The sequence below is a fragment of the Fusarium odoratissimum genome, assembly GCF_000260195.1.
Source record: "Fusarium odoratissimum NRRL 54006 unplaced genomic scaffold supercont1.10, whole genome shotgun sequence".
Classification (NCBI taxonomy): Eukaryota; Fungi; Ascomycota; class Sordariomycetes; order Hypocreales; family Nectriaceae; genus Fusarium; species Fusarium odoratissimum.
Window position 1 is genome coordinate 640,812 of NW_022158696.1, and position 19,770 is coordinate 660,581.

Sequence of the window (19,770 nt, forward strand, 5' to 3'; positions counted from 1 at the left end):
ATCATCTTTGTGGGATGCTCAAGTGCTTGAACAGCCGGATAATTTCAAAGTTCCATGGCAGCGGTTGATACAGAAATCGGGATGTATTTGAATATCGCTGTCATATACGTAAGACACACCTGGCACCATGCTCAACCATAAACTCATGTCAAAGATAGTTCAAGTCAGATTTGAATGCTTGGCCGTGTTTGCGCACCGAATGAACCCTAGGTGTATACAGCTGTTTGCGTCATCTTGTCGGATACACACGTGTCTTTTTACGCATAGACTTGCTCTCGATTAAACTCAAGGTCGAGGAAACAATGATCACTTTTAAGTAAGGTACTTATCCAGGACTGATGAGTAAAGCCATTGGGAATTTGAAATCATGAATTCGCAGTATCGTGTCAAAGCAATTACCAGACTGACCAGCCCATGGCATGCATCCCCCAACCCATCATGTACATCATCACCGTAAAACCAGGTCGTTACTCTCACCCGAATTCCCATGCCGCCAGCGCCAACTATCATCCCATGCCGTTCCTAAACGAGACGACACCAACACCGAGCAACGATTTCTCATCATACATCCAGGCATAGCCATGTCAGGCGGTAATCCAATCAAAAGCAGCCAAAGCCAAACCCAGGTTAAAGGATATAGAATAACAATGCTTGAAAAAGAAAGGAGAGAGAAAAAAAAAGGGTCCAATAATTAGAACAGAGAAACCTGCAATCATCTCCAGGAAATAGCAGGTTGACAAGCAGAACCCGAAAACGCCTCATGTCGCGGAATTCCAGCCGCTCTCACCGACCAGAAGCCTAACCGGGCCTCAGTTTCATACTAAGCAAATGGCATGTCGAAAGAAAAGAGCATGACGCAAGAATGCCCGTGAAATACGAAAAAGCGAAGCAAAAGTCGTGTGCTATTTAGCTTCGTTCGTCTCGATTTGTTGGTATCGAGCAACCCTAGTTGAGATTAGGATAGTGTTGAACGTTGAAATAATGCAGCAAATAATGAATCCAGAGAAATGCGGCTGATGTTAGGTTTCGAACCGAAGAGGCCGTTTCTTGAAGAACCGATCCATCATGACGATTTGGATCAAATCGACCCTAGATCTCCATGCGACCCGCGACATCATCGCTCATGGACCTGTCAGGACTGCTATCGAGCATGTCCATATCCTCGATATCCTCGTCGAAGTCTTCATCTGAATAGGCAACGAGATCTCCGTTCTCTCCGCGATTCCAGAAAAGACCGTCGTCATTGAGCTCCTCGTCGTCCTCATTATATGGCACTAACTCAGCATCTTGATCACCAAGCCAGTAGTTGGCGCGTTTCTGCGCGCCAGCTGATTCGAGATCCCGTTGGTTGCTGTGGTTCCTGGCCAGATTTGTGGGTCGGAGAGTTGGGCTATGAGACGAGATAACTGGCACGACGCGGACGTAGAGATATGCCACTCTTTTCAAGGTACGGTTGAAGAAGAAGTAGTGTGAAGCCCAGATTGCACTCTCGTCTTCTTCAAAAGGGTCGCTCTCGGGGTTGTAGCTGAAAATAGTACACTCGTTGAGGTGCATCTCCTTGTCGATTAGTGACCAGCATTGGGGCCCCCATATCGAGCTTGTCTCACTGCCTAGCGAGGAACCGAGAGATTTAGGCTCGAAGTTAGGTCTTACGTTCTGGAGAATTGAATCCAGGTTGACCATGACGCGACGCAGGTTTCGCTCGCGTTTGAAGTCGTTGGGTCGAAGGACATGAGAGAAATCGTAGTGTGGGTGACTCGCATTCAGCGTCGCGATAAGGTATGCAAATGTCTTGCGACTCGAGAGCTCGGACAAGGGGCCGAAAGCACTCGAATGTGAAAACAGCTGCATGCTCGGTGATGTAGCAAGCATGTGAGCACGCTCAGGTGGTGATAGGCTGGCGCCGAGCTTGAGAAGGGCTTCATGTTGCGAGTTCAGATCGTTGTCGATGTTTTTGTAGAGCTTCTTGTCGGAACCTGTTGATTTCGTTGTGTAGAGATCGCATCCACCGGTCACGCTGCAGTCGGGTGTGTTGAAGTTCAGCGCGCTCGTCACCGCTTCGAAGTCTTGTACTGGTAGATACTGGATGTGCGCGTTAGCATGTGTCGGACGAGGGGCTCCTCCGTGGGGTCATGAGGTTGCGAACCTTCATCTTGGAGGTGGAGGAGCAGTTTGGGGTCGATTCTGCGGTGGAAATGTTGCGGTGTTGATGCGCTGGACCGTAAATGCGTGATGCGACTGACTGATTGAGGGAGCAGTCAAGGGAACAGATTGCGTCAGCGTGGAGTCGCGGTGGGCCGGAGTCGGATGGTGACAGTTGTCGCGATATGGGAAAGATGGCGGTAAGCGTACGATGGCCGATGTTATAAAATACGACGTCGAAATCGGTTGCGACAATCGGTATTGCTGCGATACGGGGTATTGATGATTGAGGAGAAAGAGGGGGATAACAGTGTGAGGGTGAGGATGATTGAAAGTGGGCGGAAGGAAGTCGGGAATTAAAGATCGCCGGAGTCAGGAGCAGGTACAGTTCGGGAGGGGCGAGGTCAGGAACTTAAATCGCGGTGGTAACTTTTAATGCCCTGGACGGAGTAATCGGCGGCAGATTCGTTACTGTAACGTTGGGAGATACAGTGCAGCCGGCAAGGACCCTGAGAATCTAAAAGACCGGAGATAAAAAGAGATTGGTTGGCGATGACAGAAGATAATAATAGGCACTGATCAAGATTGGACAGGAGATTGCCGAGAACCTGGTCGATTCGATTGATGATGGAAGGGGGAAGTGTTGGATAGAGATAAGCAAGTAACAGGGTTGAGTTTGAGTTGATTAACACATGTGAATAAGCAATAAGCAAACAGATAGGAACCTGGTTAGTTTGTGAGACCAAGGAAACACAGGATGACTGATTGAGGGGCCGCAATTGAATGGATGGATATGGATAGGCTTTGAGTTAATGGAATTGGCCGGCTTCGGGATAGAATGGTTGGAGTAGAATGGGGATGGCCTGTTGGGCTGTCTGAGGTCAGCGGATGAACGGTAACTCTGTCTCTCGCTTGCATTGCGTAGGTAGCGTAGTGCAGCGCAGCGTTGACTTGCGTGTTGCGTTGCGTTCTCGTCAAACAAAGACGTTTGAGTCCACTCAAATCTGGTGTGATCTTTTGCTGTAGCCAGCCACGGGATCTCAAAATCAGTCACTTTTGCTGAGAGCTGAGTTGAGCTGGCGTGAGCTTAGACCGGTCCCGGCCCTGGTCCGGCCAATGTTGAAGAATTCCGGGGATCGCGCAAGTTCTCGGTACTGCCAGTTAAGCCATGTCAACGGGAGCCAAGAGACCCCCTGTAAACCTCATGCTTCATCCTTTGGCTCTCATGAGACAAACCTCAGGGACTCTATTTTGATCAATTCTTCAGTGCCAACTTACAATCCAATCGTTTCGCACATGCCCTTAATTACGATCTGTTGTTCGAAGACCCGAATGCGTAAGTTTGGCGTATCGTAATAGGAGGAATGCTCTGACGCCAACCCCACGCGATTGATCAATGATAGCGAATGGGGCTGAACTCCGAAACCACGCGCTTCAGTCGACCGCTAGGATGAAATAGCCCATCCCCTCTGATGAATGGGCCAGATCCATCTTCAGTCACCATCTAACGTCAGTTGGAAATTTGAGAAACAAGAAACAGAAACAGAAACAAGCATATGAGGTCAATCGTTTTCTCTTGATTCCAGTTGCGGGCCGAGGTGTTGCGACGGAGCAGTGCGGTTGATTTCGGCTTCGATAAACACAGGAGGTGACCCAACATGCCAGGCCTGACTATTTTCAGTGGGATGCAGCCTCTGATGATGATCATTGCTGTTGTTCAAGGCTCGCTCTCCTTTCACTGTTGCGTCGACGTTTGACCGATAACGGGTCGAAGAATGGAGACAATCTCTCTGCGCTGCCTGTCGTAGCTGTCGCAACACCATCGCCCGCAGGCCTCATCTCTTGATATGAAAGAAGGTGGTTTTCCACCGTCAAAGATCTACAAAACAAGACCAACACGGTCGGAGACTCCCAAAACACCATCTGCGCCTATTCCCACGATGTGAACATGCGTGTCCTCTCTTCCCATTGAAGAGATGCTCAGCCGCCCGAGACTTTCCCATTACAGAATTCCTGATTCCTTGAGCGACACCAATACTTGTTCGTCGGCCTGTTGAACCAAAGTTAATTCTCGGCCAGTGAATATACTGCAACTCGTATGAAATCGCTGGGTAGGTATTGATCGATCGCCTCAATCCGACGCTTCGGGAGCGGTGTCGAATTCATGTTGGATAGCAATTAAAAGGCCGTCAAGGAGGTTTACATGATCTTTGTAACTTCGTCCTCGACCTTGTTGGAGGCTTGGCGTCAGCTGTCTTGCGACGATTTGGTGGGTGGGTGGGTGTAGGTTGCCGGGCTATCACAAAACTTCATAGTTTATCAAGCTGGTCATGACTTACCTCCATATCTTCAAGGGAGTCCTGCTGGCCGATGCAGCGAAGAACATTCTTTTTGCTCGTTTCCTGCAGCTCGCCGGCGAGGAGGATTTCGTCGAGGATATAGTATGCCTTGGTGAAAGAGAAGATGATGTCGAGCTCGCAAACGTTGCCGTAGTACTTGTCCATCTGTTCGACATATCGGTGGATAATTTCGAGGGTGATCAGCTCGTTATCTTCGGAGGAGCATCCGGCGATGAAGAAGAGTGATGCATATCGGCGATAGACAATCTTTGTATCTATGTTGATGATTAGCTCAAGGTCATGAAAACAAAGGGGTTAGGAAACTGACCCTTATATTCTAGAAAGTTGCACATGCGTGTTCTTCGAGCGAGCACAAGCTGAGATACATCCTTGACGATCTTGGCCTTATCCTTGGGGGAGAGTGTTGTGAACCATTTGGCAAGACGCTGTCATGACTAGTCAGTGCTGTTGAAGCTGCGCATGTGAGGAACCAAGACACACCACTTTGCCCTGACGGGATAGGAGAATGAGATATCTGTAGTTAGCTCTCGGTCAGCGGACGGAAAAGGTTGGTATGCCACGGAGAAGCATACTGAATGGCCATGATGGTCTATCGAGCCTGCTTCGAGGCGTGCAGATAAAAGGCAGGGAGAGGTTTCGAAAGATGACGGAGGAAGCAATTCCGGCTTCAAGGTGGACACGGAAGCAATTTTGGCGGGTTGGTGACGAGTTGGCTCAGGCCGGCAAGCCCAATGATGAAGTGAGGTGAGGTGGTCCAGGCTCCAGCCAATCCGCCTACTGTGCTAGGTCTGGATCCCCCTCTCAGCGCTGACTGGGCTTGGGAGTCTAGGGAGTCAGTGGGTCACTTCAGTGGCTACACTGAGTTGCTATACCGACGGGAGGAGAGCGCCAGGCGCCATCTAAGGTTAACACAGATAAGCTAAACTTAAGTCGAGTTACCTATTCTCTCTGAAGTTATACTATGATCCTGTCTCTAATAAAGAAGTTACCAGGTAATTGAACCAGTCTATGTAATTGTGATTGGCACCCACTACATGATTCTGCACATTCAACGGCGACTAGTAGGCCATATAGTGCCGACATGCTCTACCTAGGTAGGTACATACTTACACCCCACGTACACAGAAGACGATAAAGGATTCTCCGACCTTGACGTGAAAGAAATGGTAATGGGTACTATGTCATCAGTTGGCCTCACTTGTCAAGCACGCGACTATGCTCTCCTACTGATGTCAGGTCCCAAACCTTTTCCATGGCCATTCAGAGCCAGCCTCCCACTCACTTCTGATCTACCTTACCCATGATTCGATATCTGCAGCCATGACAAACATAAATACAGTAGAATCATTACACAAACCTCAAACTTCGCCTGTGATTAATAACTTTGACCTCGAATAATTAAACATTACTAAGCTATCTGCTTTACCCCACGTATTTCAACAGTGGGCGCGCCTTGGAATAGACTATTTTGGTCTGCAGGTTTAATACTGGCGTGTCCGAGTTTACGCCTCGAAGACCCCGACGGCGAAAATTTCCCTCTTGTCTACTAAAAGTCTCTCCTCGAACCATTCTCTTCTCATTTGTTTGTTGGGATTATCTCTCTCGTATTTTAGTGTTCCAATTATCTCACATAATCTCATCATGACGAGACTTATTCTATCTACTGCGTATGTATTTATCTGACTTCTCTGCAGTTTTAATGGATGCTTACAAAACCCCTCTCGACAGCAATGTCATGTTGGCAGGCCCCTCCATTATCCGTAAACCCGGCAACAACAGATCCAACCTCGAACTCGTCAATTCTCTGCGTGACAACATCGCCGAAGCTCAGCGCGATTATGCGATCGATGCGCAAGAAACGAACGGCTTCACGAACGGCGACACGCCCAAAGGCAAGCACACAGCCGTCGACCTCTGGACTGAACAAGAAGGCGATGCGCTATACGTTCCTCGCATTAATTGGAACGCCGCGGGCCTCCAAGAGGAACCCAGTCAGTATGAGATCACTGTCAAGTTTTTTGTTCTCCCGGGTATGTCAGTAGCTGCTCGGGAACAACATGTCAAAGAGGCTCTGGACTTGGTCCGGAGAGAACTCGGCATTCAGACCATCGACCTCCTGATTGTATCTTTTCCTGGCATTTCGTTCGAAGGAAACTGCGAATGGGAGGCGGACAAGACCAATGCCCAACAGGGGAACCTTGAAGAGGAGCTTGCGACTTGGAAGGTGTTCGAGGGCCTGCACAAGCAAGGCCTCGTGAAGCGTCTTGCTGTGGCCGAGTTTGGTAGCGAGAAACTTGGCGCTTTCATTAAGCGTGCGAGTGTCCGGCCCGTCATCGACCAGATCAACCTGCGAAACTGCTGCGATGTTCCGCCTCCGCTGAAAAAGCTAGCCGAGGAAGAAGGCGTGGAATTGCATGTTCACAACGACTGTATCGATATTCTTCCTCACGGTACTCTTCGAGAACTTCTTAGCCACGGGCCGAACGGCGCAGGTCTCCTTGCCGATCCCGATAACAGCGGTGCGGGTTTGACAGGAGAGATTGTCCCGGAATGGGTAGTGCGATACACAGCATTCGTACAGGATCGAGGCGTCATAGAGAACAAGGGATATTTTGCTGGAGCGGAGCTGGTGGCACCATAGTTGGACAATTCCCTGACGGCCGGGAAAAAGAGGAAAGACAAAGAAAGGGAAAAAGGAAGAGATGATGAACCATTGGGTTTCTGGCATATTGGATCTCCAAGCCATATAGGATGGAATGTAGTGGCATCATTTGTCCATTTGTTTTTTGCAAAACAGCGAGCATCAGATACACGGAGTTTAGACACTATGGTAGGGAAATTGGCTGCAAGACGGCTTTTCTGTTTTTCTTTTTGTTTACCCAAGCATGCTTCGTTTGCGGCCTCTCATCCGCACGTCTTCTAGCTTCTTGAGAACAATCTTGGCCTGTTTGAAGGTCTGGCCATAGGCTTCGAGCACCTCTGGAAAGAGGCACTCTGCTCTTGGATGTGTGCTACCAAATGCTCTCTCCAGAACGTAGAGATCCACTGCCCGGTCTTCGTCTGATATACTTCCACTCGCAAGACCCAGATCGATAATAACCAATTCTCCATGTAAGGAATTACCATCTTGGGGGTTAGCTGGGGGTTGCAACATCATGTTGCTTGTGGTCAAGTCACCGTGGACAATGCCGACCTTGTGCATGTTGCCAATAGCAGTACCGATCCTTCGCATGAGGTCCTTCAGCTCAGCATCGCTCTCTATGCCTTCAGTTCTATTTCCGAGCCGCTCATTGATGCCCTTTCGAACAGGGCCTCCAGATATCCATTCCAGCATCAACCACCCAGCAGATTCATCCACAGCATACACAGCTGGTACACGAACCCCATCGCGGCGACACTTTGCAAGAATACGAGCTTCTGAAAGGATCCGGTGTTTCGTGAGCCGCTGATCAAGAATCGGGTGACGCCAGGGCTTAGGAGGGCGATACTTGAGGGCGCAGGGAATATCGGGTAATAGGTAAGTGGTTTTGTAGAGGCGACCCTCGGCACCTTGGGTGATGAGGATTGGCGGGGTCGACGCGGGGTATTCGAGGATCTTTGGGAGGGGAAACTGCTGCGCTTGCAGCGCGGGGTCAGCCGTCACCGTCGCTGTAGTCGTCGCCATGAGCAGGTTCCTAATATTGTTGAGGATTCTTGGGAGCAGGAGGACGAGGATGGTAATAGAGAATGCAGAAACAGGCGATATCAGTGGAGAAAGATCCGATGATTCTGATAAGCTGGAAGACTGGCGCAGGTACAGGGCATCGATGAAGTCAGTGGAATGTCAGAACCTTGCCCAAGGGACAAGGGAGAGGAGAGAAGAGAAATAATTGGCACCACTTCGCTCACGCCTTCAACGGCCCGCGAACTTTTTACTGGGTGCCAAACTGACAGCGGCTAAAGCCTTCAGTAACGAATCAAGTTTATTCCGACTTATGACAACAACGTCAACCCAGCCAACTTCTCTTTACCCCTCCATGGATTTTAAATCGCCGGGGGAGCTACTCAAAGATTCAATACATACTAGATGACTCTCATAACTTTCACCTCAACAAACTAATGTCTTTCAGCTCTCTTTCTCCTCCTCAAGCCCTAGACTTGATCCACCAAGGTACTGCCCTTCTCCTAACCCTAATTCCAGACCTCAATACCCATGCTTTTATGGACTTGGGCGCTCTGAGGATCCGAGACACTACTCAAATAAGCCTAGCATAGTGTCCTGCAAGAATTGGTCACATCCAACCGATGGTGATTCTCAACCTGCAGATGAACCCACTCGGAATGCAATCCATCCGCCAATGCAATGTGAAAACCCGCTGGACGGTTCGGCAACGCAGCATTAGTTTTTGGATACTGCCAATCTTGAGCAGGCTTGTGGTGCATCCTCTTAAACTATGACATTAACAAGTTGTGATGGCTACGTATGGTTATTGAGTACGTTTTGTGTAAACCACCATCAGTTAACATCACCAGATACCGTCTTGACCGTTTCTTCCGCCCGGCACTTCCGCGTACATCATCATCACGGTACCTCACGCTTACCCATTTTTAGGGGTCATGCAAAATAGTATCAGTCAGACAACTACAACGCCATCAAGTCGCGCATCGCATCCCACTGGACTGGCCATGACCATGTGATGACTGACTTGAATACCCTGCCCTGTCTCTATGGACTATCGTTAGTTGCAGATGCACCTGCAGGGGGGTTCTTCTCGATCCCCAGCCATCTGCACCAAGTGGTCCAGCACGAATATGGAAGCTCGGCTTGTGTATGAGCCTAGAAACTAGGTGCCTCTATTAGTTAATTAGAGCGCACACAAACGCGCAGGTTCTCTTTGATAGGTTCAGATACAGTACTGTACGGCATGATTGTTGGGGTTGTTGGATTTGGCTGCGCTTGTGCTTGTTCTTCCCGTCGTCATCGCTCATGTCCCTTGCCTTTCACCTGCATATTGTGTGCGCCTCTTCCCCTTCTCTCCCTTTTCTCTCCCACAAACACACAACTCCCCAAGGACCATGCGCGATAGCTTCACCCTCCGCCTCGACTTGCCATCTAGACGCTCTGCTCAACCATGGCCGAGTTCAATCTGCTCCAGTGGACTATCATCCTCATTCTGATCGCTGTCATTCTGTCCCTCATCGTCCTCGTCCAGATCATCTCCTCTTACACGGCCGCGTACCAAGCGGCGCCGCTCGAAATTGCAACATTTCTTGACACTGCCGACTTTTCCGTCCAGGAGAACGAGAGCTATGATCGTGACGTCGCAAAGGTGCAGCGCCTTGATGATAAGATCCGCTTGACACGGCTCCTAAGGGAGATCCAGAAGACGGGTGATGATTTGCGCGAGGACATCAATGGTGTGGTGATTGAGGAGGACACCACCAAGCTAAAGACTTCCGCCAGGCTGTTGTGGGCGTCGAAGCGATCGAGGTTAGAGGATCGGGTTCGTAGGCTCGACATGCTACGCATGCGCTTCCTTGTCGTTTATATGGGCGTCGTCGCATCACAAACAAGCACCACTACTCATGAGAAACCCTCTGCGCCGCCGCCTCCGCCGCCTCTACCTACGGCAAGGGATCTGGAAAAATCACCGATTTTTAAAACTCCAACCCGTCCTGCTCTTCCTAGAGGCTTAATGGAGGGTATCATCAACCGTCCTCCCTTGCGCAGTTTGACCACCCAGGCTCTCGTTAACCACCCGGAGCCCATACCAAAACCTAGCCGTAAGGGCTGGGCGGGAGTTGTCCAGGAACTACAAACGTCGCCTAAAATGCATCAGCGTCATGCTTCAATTGAGCGCGCAATGTCAAGGTCATATTCCAAGTCGCCGTGATCTTGAAGCATCGGTTTGGTCTTAGACTTCATGGTTTTCTTTTCGTTTTGGTTTCTGGTTACAGCGAGACGGCATAACTCTTACAGGTTGTCAAGTGCGACGATACAGCATGGACATTACACAATCCTCATTACACGGCGTTCTCAGTGCGGCCAGGTGGCCGCCAACATATTTACAAAACAGCATAGTCCAGCATGACAGCGGACACTCACCACGACCACAGGAGGCATGGTTGAATGAGCAACGATTAACGACGGGTTGGTTTGGCGAGGATGGGGCCTCGGGGGCTTTGTTCATGAGGAGTTTGGTTCATTTGTTTCACTTCACTTCTGTAGATGGGATGATACCCCTTTCCCGCGGCCTTAAGTCGTGGTATTTCCTTAGGACGGTTGTTTTTGTCTTATTCTACCACTCTGTTTGTTTTTGGGTTATGAGTCACTATTCATGATCAAGGCATGTTTCTTCTTTTCATTTTGCTGCTACTCCTGGAAATTGGCAGGACACAACTGTCTATCAATGACCAGAGATGGCTTCGGGGCCGGTACCATTTCTCTCCCCGACTGTAGCATTGTTAGTTCTAGTTAGAGCGGAAATGAATGTATGACGTGAGCTTACCGTCGAGTGCCACCAAGAAACGGCTTACACAGTTGTAGCATGCAACCTGTTGGTGTCAGGACAAGTTTGATGGCTACAGAGGGACAAGGGACTGTCTTACCGTGGCTGTGATTTCCACAATTTCTTGTTCGTTGAAATACTCCCGCAGACGATCAAAGGTCTCATCCTTGACTTGAACGTTCCTCGTCATCTCATCCGTGTACAGCAGCACAGCCCATTGCTTCTCTGATAGCTCAGCAGGCCGCTCACCAAGTTCCTCCCCCTTGATAGCCTCAAGTCCAGCCTCAGACACACCGCCCTTGACAGCTAGCGGCGCATGGTGCTTCCATTCGTACCAGGCCTTGTTGCACACAGCAATTCGTGAAATTGCAAGCTCTCGAATGTCGTCGCTTAGAGAGGTCTTGGTACGAACAGCGCCGAGGAATGAGTTCCAGCCATCAGCAACGTGAGGGGAGTGAAGAAGTGCTAAATCCAGAGATTGGAGAGGCCGAGGGGCGCGGCGCTCTTCTATGCGCTTTACAATGGCGGCATGCTCCTCGGACTTGGTCTCAGGAGGGTTGGATACGTAAGGAACTCTCATGATGGCAGATAGTATGGCGTAAGTCGATATGAATATGAGAGTGTTCAGAGACAATGTTACCAGAGGGAAACTGCGTGTCTTATAAGTCACAGAGTAAATGAGGTTGAGAAAACAAGTTGTGAGAAAAGTTACGTGAGAGGTATGGTATTCGCGTTTGGTTATATGTTCACCCGGGCATGCGCGGGGTCGGGTTTGAATCGCAACTCCCGACTCCACTTCCCGAAAACCGGCGCCGACAGGCGGAGGTTAATCCCGGCATTTGACGTTTGATGTTTCTAGATTGTGCAGGTGTGAAAAGCAGCAGGTCTGAAAACTACCGGAAAGAATATAAAGAAGTTTTCCGTACCACAATCAAGTTCTTTTCGGGTTGGATATCAGGATTGGAGTGTAAGCCGTAGGTATTTCAGGTAATTCATTCCGCGGTCTCAATCATGGTGCATTCATGGTAGAAAAGCGGTTCCTCTAAACCTCGGATACTGAGCTCGGAATTGTTCGAGACCATGAATCGAATTTCTAGAATTCTAGCACTGTATTCGGACCTCAGTGTGTTGCTGATGAGTATACAGAGTGACCTGATACGGAGCATGTACTGAGCTGATGGTTGGACAAAAAGTAACTGTGTATGCTCTATACTTGTTCTCGAATACTCTTTACCTTCTTCCCTCATGTTATTCAAGACACTATACAATAAACATTATCAAATATAGCATTCGATTATTACCGTCTTAAATAAAAGCATTGGCATTACTCCACTACTGGCTACGAGGCTACGTGACCTCAGGTGAGAAGAGGCGTTACGAGACAATGGTTGCGCTGAAGTTTGAAACTACATGCAAAGAGATGAACTCACACATCTGTGGCGCATTCTGAATCCGCACAAGAAAGTGAGCCACAAATGCCCACGTCTTTGGGAGGGTTTGTGTTCATCTTCACGAACCATCATCTCGAGATATTGCTGGACTTGGTTGCTCCACCAACTCAACTGCGTTTTGGCGGTCTTTCATCCCTCGAAACTTGCACTCTTTTAACATACGAAAAGAAGCAAAGTAATAAGAGCTTGCAAACAAGAAAAAAAAGACAGAAGGGACCTGAAGTAAACTTGGACTGTTAATGGCTTGGAGTACTGACCTGCCACGGTTAATTCATCAGGCTGTATTCGTTCACCATAATTTGGATCATCAGTCACCCAAGGAACGCGTTGCGGGACATCACGTGACAGGGAGCTCCAGCTCGGATCATTAACGCGACCTCACTTTTTCTCGCGTCGTCGCAACCTCCCGTCATCAGCTCTATATTCCTTCAGCTTTCCCCCGTCACTCTCGATCGCGATTCCATCAGAAACGATGGCCGAGATCAAGATTGACAGCAAGCTCTTCCAGGAGCGCATCTCCCACTTTGTCACTGCCTGGAAGAATGACCTGCGCTCCAAGGATGGCCTGTTCAACGGCGCTCAGTCCCTCATTGTGATGATGGGCAAGGTTGAAGAGATCCCCGAATTTCACAAGAACAATGCGATTCACGTATGCGATCCCACGACGACTAGAAACGAATGCGAGATGCATGTACTAACAATATCTTAGTTCTGGCTTCTTGGATACGAGTTTCCGACGACCCTTATGTTGTTCACCCTGGACACGTTGTACATTCTCACAACAGCGAAGAAAGGTGCGACCGCATTTCTGCCTGCGCAAAATGACTCATACTAAATCTATTCTAGCCAAGCATCTCGAACAGCTGAAAGGGGGCCGATTCCCAATCGAAGTCCTTGTGCGAGGCAAGGATGCTGCCGAAAACGAGAAGCTCTTCATTAAGCTTGCCGATAAGATTAAGGAGACAGGAGTAAGTTGGTTGAAAATTCATTGTCATTCAGTCCTAACAAATGCGTTTCAGAATAAGGTCGGCACCATTGCCAAAGACACCTCCCGAGGACCCTTCGTCGATGAGTGGAAGAAGCTGTTCAACGATCAGTGCAAGGATGTGACCCAGGTCGACATTTCCGCCGCCCTTTCTACCTACGCCTTTGCCGTAAAGGACGAGAGCGAACTCCGAGCCATGCGAACCGCCTCCAAGGCTTGTGTTGCCTTGATGACCCCCTACTTCCTCGACGAAATGTCCAACATCCTCGATGCCGAAAAGAAAGTCAAACACTCCACACTCGCCGACAAGGTTGACAAGAAGCTCGACGACAACCAATTCTGGAAGACAGTCGAGTTGCCTAGCAAGGGCAAACTTCCCTCGGACCTCGATCCCGCTCAGCTGGACTGGATTCTGGGACCTTCGATCCAGAGTGGTGGCAAGTACGATCTTCGGTTTGCCGGTGAACCCAACGACGACAATCTTCACGCGAATATCATCATTGCCGCCATGGGGCTTCGATATAAGTCATACTGTTCTACCATCGCGCGAACTTACCTCGTCGACCCCAACAAGTCTCAGGAGAGCAACTATAAGCTTCTTACTCTCATCCACAACACTATCATCAAGGAGATTCGTGATGGTATGACAGCGAAGGAGGTTTATGGCAGAGCCGTCAGCATTATAAAGAGCAAGAAGCCAGATATGGAGAAGCATTTCCTAAAGAACGTTGGTTGGGGTATTGGATTAGAGAACAAGGATCCTACTTTGATTCTCAACGCCAAGAACCAGCGGGTTCTGAAGGATGGCATGACTCTTATCATCAACACCGGGTTTCAAGACATCGAGAACCCGTCCCCCCAGGATAAGAACAGCAAGATCTATGCGCTCGTCTTGACCGACACCATTCGAGTCACTTCGGCAGAGCCCGTTGTGTTCACAGCCGAGGCCCCAACAAGCGCCGATGCCAACTCGTTCTTCTTCAAGGATGATGAAGAAGCAGAGCCTGCCCCTAAGAAGGAGAAGAAGGACTCGCGAGTTGGTGCCGTTGCGACCAAGAACATCACAAGCACAAGACTTCGCTCAGAACGCACAACCCAAGTCGCTAACGACGACCTTGAGAAGAAGCGACGGGAGCATCAGAAGGAACTTGCAGCGAGGAAGCAAAGGGAGGGTCTCGCCAGATTTTCAGAATCCACGAGTGGCCAGAACGGTGGTGAGGTCAAGAAGTTCAAGCGTTTCGAGTCTTACAAGAGAGACAATCAGTTTCCCAGCAAGATCAAGAACCTCGAGGTTGTTGTCGATATCAAGAACAACACAGTCGTTTTGCCCATCATGGGCCGCCCTGTTCCTTTCCACATCAACACTATCAAGAACGCGAGTAAAAGCGACGAGGGTGATTGGGCATTCCTGCGTATCAATTTCCTTTCCCCTGGCCAGGGCGTAGGCCGAAAGGATGACCAGCCCTTCGAAGATGCATCGGCGCACTTTGTGCGAAGTTTGACCTTCCGATCGTCTGATGGTGAGAGATACAATGAAATAGCGACTCAGATCTCCAACATGAAGCGCGATGTGGTTAAGAAGGAGCAGGAAAAGAAGGACATGGAGGATGTCGTCGAGCAGGACAAACTCGTCGAGATAAGGAGTAAGTCAAAGCTAAACATGTTTCGGATCAGTCGATGCTAACCAATATCCAGACCGACGACCAGCTGTGCTGGACAACGTCTATATCCGTCCAGCTATGGAAGGCAAGCGAGTACCAGGCAAGGTCGAGATTCACCAGAACGGTATTCGATATATCTCACCCCTCAACGCACAACACCGAGTAGATATACTATTTTCCAACGTCAAGCACCTTTTTTTCCAACCTTGTCAGCATGAGTTGATTGTTATCATTCACATTCATCTCAAGGACCCGATCATTGTTGGCAACAAGAAGAAGACGAAGGATGTTCAGTTCTACCGAGAAGCCACAGACATTCAGTTCGATGAGACGGGTAACCGCAAGCGAAAGTACCGTTATGGTGACGAGGATGAGTTCGAGGCAGAACAAGAGGAACGACGTCGCAGAGCCGAGTTGGATCGACTGTTCCAAGGCTTTGCTCAGAAGATTGCCGAGGCTGGTCGCAACGAAGGCATCGAGGTCGACATGCCTGTTCGTGACCTTGGTTTCCATGGTGTGCCATTCCGAAGCAATGTCTTTGTGCAACCTACCACGGACTGCCTCATTCAGGTTGTCGAGCCTCCTTTTATGGTCATCACCATTGAGGAAGTTGAGATTGCCCACCTGGAACGTGTTCAGTTCGGCCTGAAGAACTTTGATATGGTCTTTGTCTTCAAGGATTTTACACGACCCCCTTACCACGTCAACACCATCCCTGTCGAGTTCCTCGACCAGGTCAAGGAATGGCTCGACTCCTCCGATATCGCCTACACAGAAGGTCCTCTTAACCTCAACTGGCCAACTATCATGAAGACAGTCACTGCAGACACCCACCAGTTCTTTGCTGATGGTGGTTGGTCTTTCCTGCAAGCTGACTCTGACGATGATGATGGCGAGGGTGAGTCTGAGCAAGAATCGGCCTTTGAGATGGATGAGGACGAATTCGATGAGGAGTCTGAATCTAGTGACGAAGGATCCGATTTCGGCAGCAATGCAAGCGACGACGATGAAGATGCAGAGCTCGACAGTGACGAAGAGGGTGAGGATTGGGATGAGCTCGAGCGCAAGGCCAAGAAGCGCGATCGCGAGAGTGCCATGGAGGAAGAAGACCGAGGCGGCAAGAAGAAGCGCAAGCGCTAAACGGTGACATAATGACTGGGTTTCGGGTGAGAAGATGATATTTCTTTTTTTCGGCGTGAACTTAGGATGAGGAGACGCTGGTTGGTTGCTTCACCATTTGTACTAAAAACATACAATTTTCCTACTTGGTTTTTACGTTTAGCTGCAGGCCCTCGAGTTCCTTCAAGGGGACATGTAGGCTGCAGAACTTCATATCTCAAATAGCTGGTCTGGTGGTGAGGATTTTTTATAGTTCCTTCGCTCATCGATATCGATATCGATATGGTCAGGATGGGTCAGGGGCAGTTGTATCAGTCACAATAAGATAATTCATGATTTTGAGCAATTTTAGATTGTAATTTTCGTGCCATACGATTGCTGTTCTGTGACAGCCCACATCTTAGAGGCAGCATAGCATCTATTGCTAAACGTCAGATCGTGATTGGACTCAAGAGTATATAGATAATTCAATTCATTCTATCCTTATTCCCGAGTCGCAACGCGCCCAAACTCCCTACCCATATAAAGATAAGTACGAAGCAAACACAATTCTTGCTCTTCCTCCTTCCCCTTTCCTTATATTTTCTTGTTCAAAAGGACAGGTACCTGCTGGGTGAAGGGCACACGAGGCCGACATAGCACACGTGTAAAAGACCAATGTTTGATGATATAAGTCTCCCGAAACCAGAAGTAAAGCAACAGTAGGAGACCGCAAAAATGAGTAGTCGTACAGAAACACAACGAGACGTATGATGGAGAAACGTGATAAACAAAAAAGCCAATATGATCAAAAGCACTCTCTCAGAACGACATCTACTAGCCTGTGAGTGCTGATTAACTCATATCCTTGATGACGTACACGACCTAGGACGGTGCACACCAGGGAGGGGCCAGGAGACCACCTGATGCACTGGGCGGTGATCTGAAAGACGCGGGAGATGGGCTTGTAGGAGCTGCGAGAAGAGCGCGCAAATCGTCGCGAGCTGTCTAAGCTTCGCCAGGACGGAGTTCGCGACCCGAAGCGGCGGCAGTGCTAGGACCAGACTTTGCACCAGGGGCGTTGTTCCACGAGAGATAAGTGTGATCTCCAAGTTTTCTATCATGGATTTAGCATAAGGTCAACGACTGTCAGACTTGGGGACAAACCTGGGGCGGATCAGATGAGTAACTGTAAACACGGTGCCGAGAACAATACAAACACCGCCGACAACAACGTAGGCAATGCCGAGGAAAGGATTGCGTCCTCCAACAACGGTTCGAGTAGAAATGATGACGGACTTGGTGCCCTTGTACTTAAGAGTAGGGAAGCCTATATCGAGGTTAGATATGCTTGCTCCACATGAAGAAACAATGACTTACGGTAGTCAATCACCAGGTCATAGGTCCCAGACCACATAGCCTGAGTGTTGTTGCGCTGGTACAGTTTGCTGAAAGTAGGAAGACCAGCAGTCCGCATCCAGACCTGGAAAGCCTCCCATTCCTTGAGGTTGGGAGGAGGCGTCTCCTTAGTGTATCCCTTGGGGTAGCGATCGTGCCAGTTGGGAGGGGGGAGGATGTCAGTGTAGTTGTACTGGGTCTCGCCGTAGAGATCTTTGTCACTGTCCCACGAGATCCCCGTGTTGTTTTGCATATGGTACACCCACGTATCATTGCTGCTGGCCTTGGGAGGGTTCGAGAGCACAGGGCTGGAGAAGGTATCATTGAACATGGAGTTGGCGATCAGCCCGCAGGGATAGTAAGGCTTGTTACCCTCACCATACAGAGGAGTGCAGTCCGAGTTATGAATGTCGCTGTAAGATCGCTTGTGGCCCTTGAGCTGGTCGGTATCGAAGGAGAGGACATATCGGCGATGGTTCTGGTAGAAGTTGGTGAGGTGGTAGTAGAAAAGAACAGGCGGGCCCATCTCCTCTGGAATGGTGAACTTGAGATGGCATCGAGGGTTCGAGACGCTGACACCATTGTCGAGCTTAACGGTGACGTTGCTCTCCTTGGCCCACTGTGCATTCACTGACGTGTTCGAACTCTTGAATGCGGTGCTGACAGCACTGCCTGGCATACCCCTGAAGCCGCCGCCGTCCTTGCCAAGGGTGGGAGCTTTTTCAATACAATCGGTGTAGTCGAGTCGGATTTCTTGGACCTAGGTTTGCGCATTAGAATTGGGTTTGGCGGGTATAGTCTAACGTGACGAATCAAGGGTGTTGTACCTGAGCGCTCGCGTATAGAAGAGCACCGCCGATGGGAGCGAATATAATGCCGATGGCGAAGAAGAGAGGCAGGACAGTCTTTGGTGTGAGGATGGGCCTGTCGCATGGTATCAGTATCGAGGGGGGCGATTTGAGTAAATGGGATGAGGGTAGTTATGACATACTGCCAGGCCTTTAGACGCTGTTGTCGAAAGGCAGTATCTACGAGGCATCAATTAATATGAATTCTCTCCCGCATCGCGCGCATCCTTGAGGCACACTCACTCGCAGGGCGACGGCTCTTCTTCTTGTCCGGCTGCTTCGGGCCATCATTCGAATCGATGGAATCAGTGTGGTCGATGCCACGGGGCTGCTCGTCGGCCATTGTATCGTCGTCAGAACTTGTGAATGGTCTAATTCCTCCTGCGCGATGTGAGGGTATTTTTGTCGATAAAGAGAGTCGATATGTGAAGGGGGGGAAAGATGCGACTTATGGATGAAGCTGACGGGGATAGGATGGTTGGAACGGTCGCGCTGTGGCTCGTGAAGCCTTACGTGTGTGTGTTGAAGAGGTACGTACCTCTAGCTCCTTGTTGCCCGCCTCCTTCGAATTCCCATCACATCCTAGAGGTTGCAGGAAAATGTCGAGACCTTCACTATTATAGGGCAATGCAATTTAGTTTTAGATGACTTTAAAGCAGGTAGGGCCTAGGCTATGGGCTTTTATTCATTTTTATATCCCTATCAGAAGTTGAAGTTTCTTCGTCTGCGAGTCCATGATTGACAAGTACCCAAATCACACCTCCAGTGGCGTATGCACTACAACGGAGTGGGCGGTGCTTTCGGACCCCGTTGGCTAGGAGTCTTTCGGGGTGAAAGGCCCCTGTCATCAGTGAGATGGCCAAGTATAGCTTAAGTAGCCATGGAATGGATATTTTTACAGGCAAAGATTTATGCATATTCGACCTCGAGCTAAACTGTACTCAACAAAGTATTGCTATATTCACCCTACCTTGATATATAACTAGTGCAAGGCAAATCTAGATATTTAAGAGTTGAAGTTAAAAATGACAAGAGAAAAGTATAGAAGAAGGAGAAAGAGAAAAGAGATATACTAAAACGAGGTTTGACACCCAAAAAGAATACACCGACGCAGGCCTGATTCGAACAGACGCCTCCGAGGAGAATAGATTTCTAGTCTATCGCATTAGACCACTCTGCCACTGCGCCTTCTAGGGTGAAAAGATCGCTCTTGCTTTGCATTCAAGTTCGTTACTAATTCTTCACATCGTTTAATATTTTCAATGACTTGCGGGATACCTCGTCCCGCACCAACATGCCTCAACCTAAAGGTACATTGGTCTCTGGCACAAATGAAGAA

At 49.3% G+C, this 19,770-nt stretch overlaps 8 protein-coding genes and 1 non-coding gene across 12 annotated transcripts; 3 read left to right on the top strand and 6 right to left on the bottom strand.

Moving 5' to 3' along the window:
- Positions 1 to 1,089: 1,089 nt before the first annotated feature.
- FOIG_07145 (uncharacterized protein) lies at positions 1,090 to 2,152 on the bottom strand (the record flags this gene model as incomplete). Its single annotated transcript, XM_031206550.1, has 2 exons — positions 1,090 to 2,082; positions 2,147 to 2,152. The coding sequence occupies 2 exons, from the start codon at positions 2,150 to 2,152 to the stop codon at positions 1,090 to 1,092; spliced, it is 999 nt and encodes a 332-aa protein (XP_031063669.1).
- A 1,992-nt stretch (positions 2,153 to 4,144) lies between these two features.
- On the bottom strand, positions 4,145 to 5,085 carry FOIG_07146 (AP-1 complex subunit sigma-1; the record flags this gene model as incomplete). The annotated part of the gene is made up of 5 exons (XM_031206551.1): positions 4,145 to 4,192; positions 4,482 to 4,756; positions 4,810 to 4,927; positions 4,983 to 5,016; positions 5,075 to 5,085. 5 exons carry the CDS (start codon positions 5,083 to 5,085, stop codon positions 4,145 to 4,147), a joined length of 486 nt encoding a protein of 161 aa, XP_031063670.1.
- A 674-nt stretch (positions 5,086 to 5,759) lies between these two features.
- FOIG_07147 (uncharacterized protein) lies at positions 5,760 to 8,040 on the top strand. The gene is made up of 2 exons (XM_031206552.1): positions 5,760 to 6,169; positions 6,231 to 8,040. The coding sequence occupies exons 1-2, from the start codon at positions 6,144 to 6,146 to the stop codon at positions 7,141 to 7,143; spliced, it is 939 nt and encodes a 312-aa protein (XP_031063671.1). The 5' UTR covers positions 5,760 to 6,143; the 3' UTR covers positions 7,144 to 8,040.
- Positions 5,867 to 8,954, bottom strand: FOIG_07148 (BUD32 protein kinase). The gene has a single exon (XM_031206553.1). The coding sequence runs from the start codon at positions 8,164 to 8,166 to the stop codon at positions 7,378 to 7,380; it is 789 nt and encodes a 262-aa protein (XP_031063672.1). The 5' UTR covers positions 8,167 to 8,954; the 3' UTR covers positions 5,867 to 7,377.
- On the top strand, positions 8,450 to 11,579 carry FOIG_07149 (uncharacterized protein). 3 transcript variants are annotated; one of them, XM_031206555.1, is made up of 3 exons: positions 8,450 to 8,962; positions 9,015 to 9,068; positions 9,116 to 11,579. In XM_031206555.1, exon 3 carries the CDS (start codon positions 9,614 to 9,616, stop codon positions 10,373 to 10,375), a length of 762 nt encoding a protein of 253 aa, XP_031063674.1. In that variant the 5' UTR covers positions 8,450 to 8,962; positions 9,015 to 9,068; positions 9,116 to 9,613; the 3' UTR covers positions 10,376 to 11,579. The 3 variants fall into 3 exon arrangements, with proteins under 3 accessions (XP_031063674.1, XP_031063675.1, XP_031063673.1); XM_031206556.1 differs by having other exon boundaries at positions 8,481 to 8,962; positions 9,120 to 11,579; XM_031206554.1 differs by having other exon boundaries at positions 8,481 to 9,068.
- On the bottom strand, positions 10,630 to 11,738 carry FOIG_07150 (uncharacterized protein). Its single transcript, XM_031206557.1, has 3 exons — positions 11,091 to 11,738; positions 10,991 to 11,036; positions 10,630 to 10,935 (listed from the first exon to the last, which is right to left on the bottom strand). The coding sequence occupies exons 1-3, from the start codon at positions 11,568 to 11,570 to the stop codon at positions 10,889 to 10,891; spliced, it is 573 nt and encodes a 190-aa protein (XP_031063676.1). The 5' UTR covers positions 11,571 to 11,738; the 3' UTR covers positions 10,630 to 10,888.
- Positions 11,739 to 12,422: 684 nt separating this feature from the next.
- On the top strand, positions 12,423 to 16,688 carry FOIG_07151 (FACT complex subunit SPT16). Its single transcript, XM_031206558.1, has 5 exons — positions 12,423 to 13,090; positions 13,151 to 13,235; positions 13,288 to 13,409; positions 13,461 to 15,069; positions 15,122 to 16,688. Exons 1-5 carry the CDS (start codon positions 12,914 to 12,916, stop codon positions 16,225 to 16,227), a joined length of 3,099 nt encoding a protein of 1,032 aa, XP_031063677.1. The 5' UTR covers positions 12,423 to 12,913; the 3' UTR covers positions 16,228 to 16,688.
- On the bottom strand, positions 16,536 to 19,116 carry FOIG_07152 (uncharacterized protein). 2 transcript variants are annotated; one of them, XM_031206559.1, is made up of 6 exons: positions 18,675 to 19,116; positions 18,575 to 18,611; positions 18,411 to 18,507; positions 17,566 to 18,343; positions 17,353 to 17,515; positions 16,536 to 17,302 (listed from the first exon to the last, which is right to left on the bottom strand). In XM_031206559.1, exons 1-6 carry the CDS (start codon positions 18,772 to 18,774, stop codon positions 17,194 to 17,196), a joined length of 1,284 nt encoding a protein of 427 aa, XP_031063678.1. In that variant the 5' UTR covers positions 18,775 to 19,116; the 3' UTR covers positions 16,536 to 17,193. The 2 variants fall into 2 exon arrangements, with proteins under 2 accessions (XP_031063678.1, XP_031063679.1); XM_031206560.1 differs by having other exon boundaries at positions 16,536 to 17,515.
- A 421-nt stretch (positions 19,117 to 19,537) lies between these two features.
- FOIG_07153 lies at positions 19,538 to 19,619 on the bottom strand. The gene has a single exon. It is a non-coding gene; the product is annotated as a tRNA-Ser (tRNA).
- Positions 19,620 to 19,770: the final 151 nt, after the last annotated feature.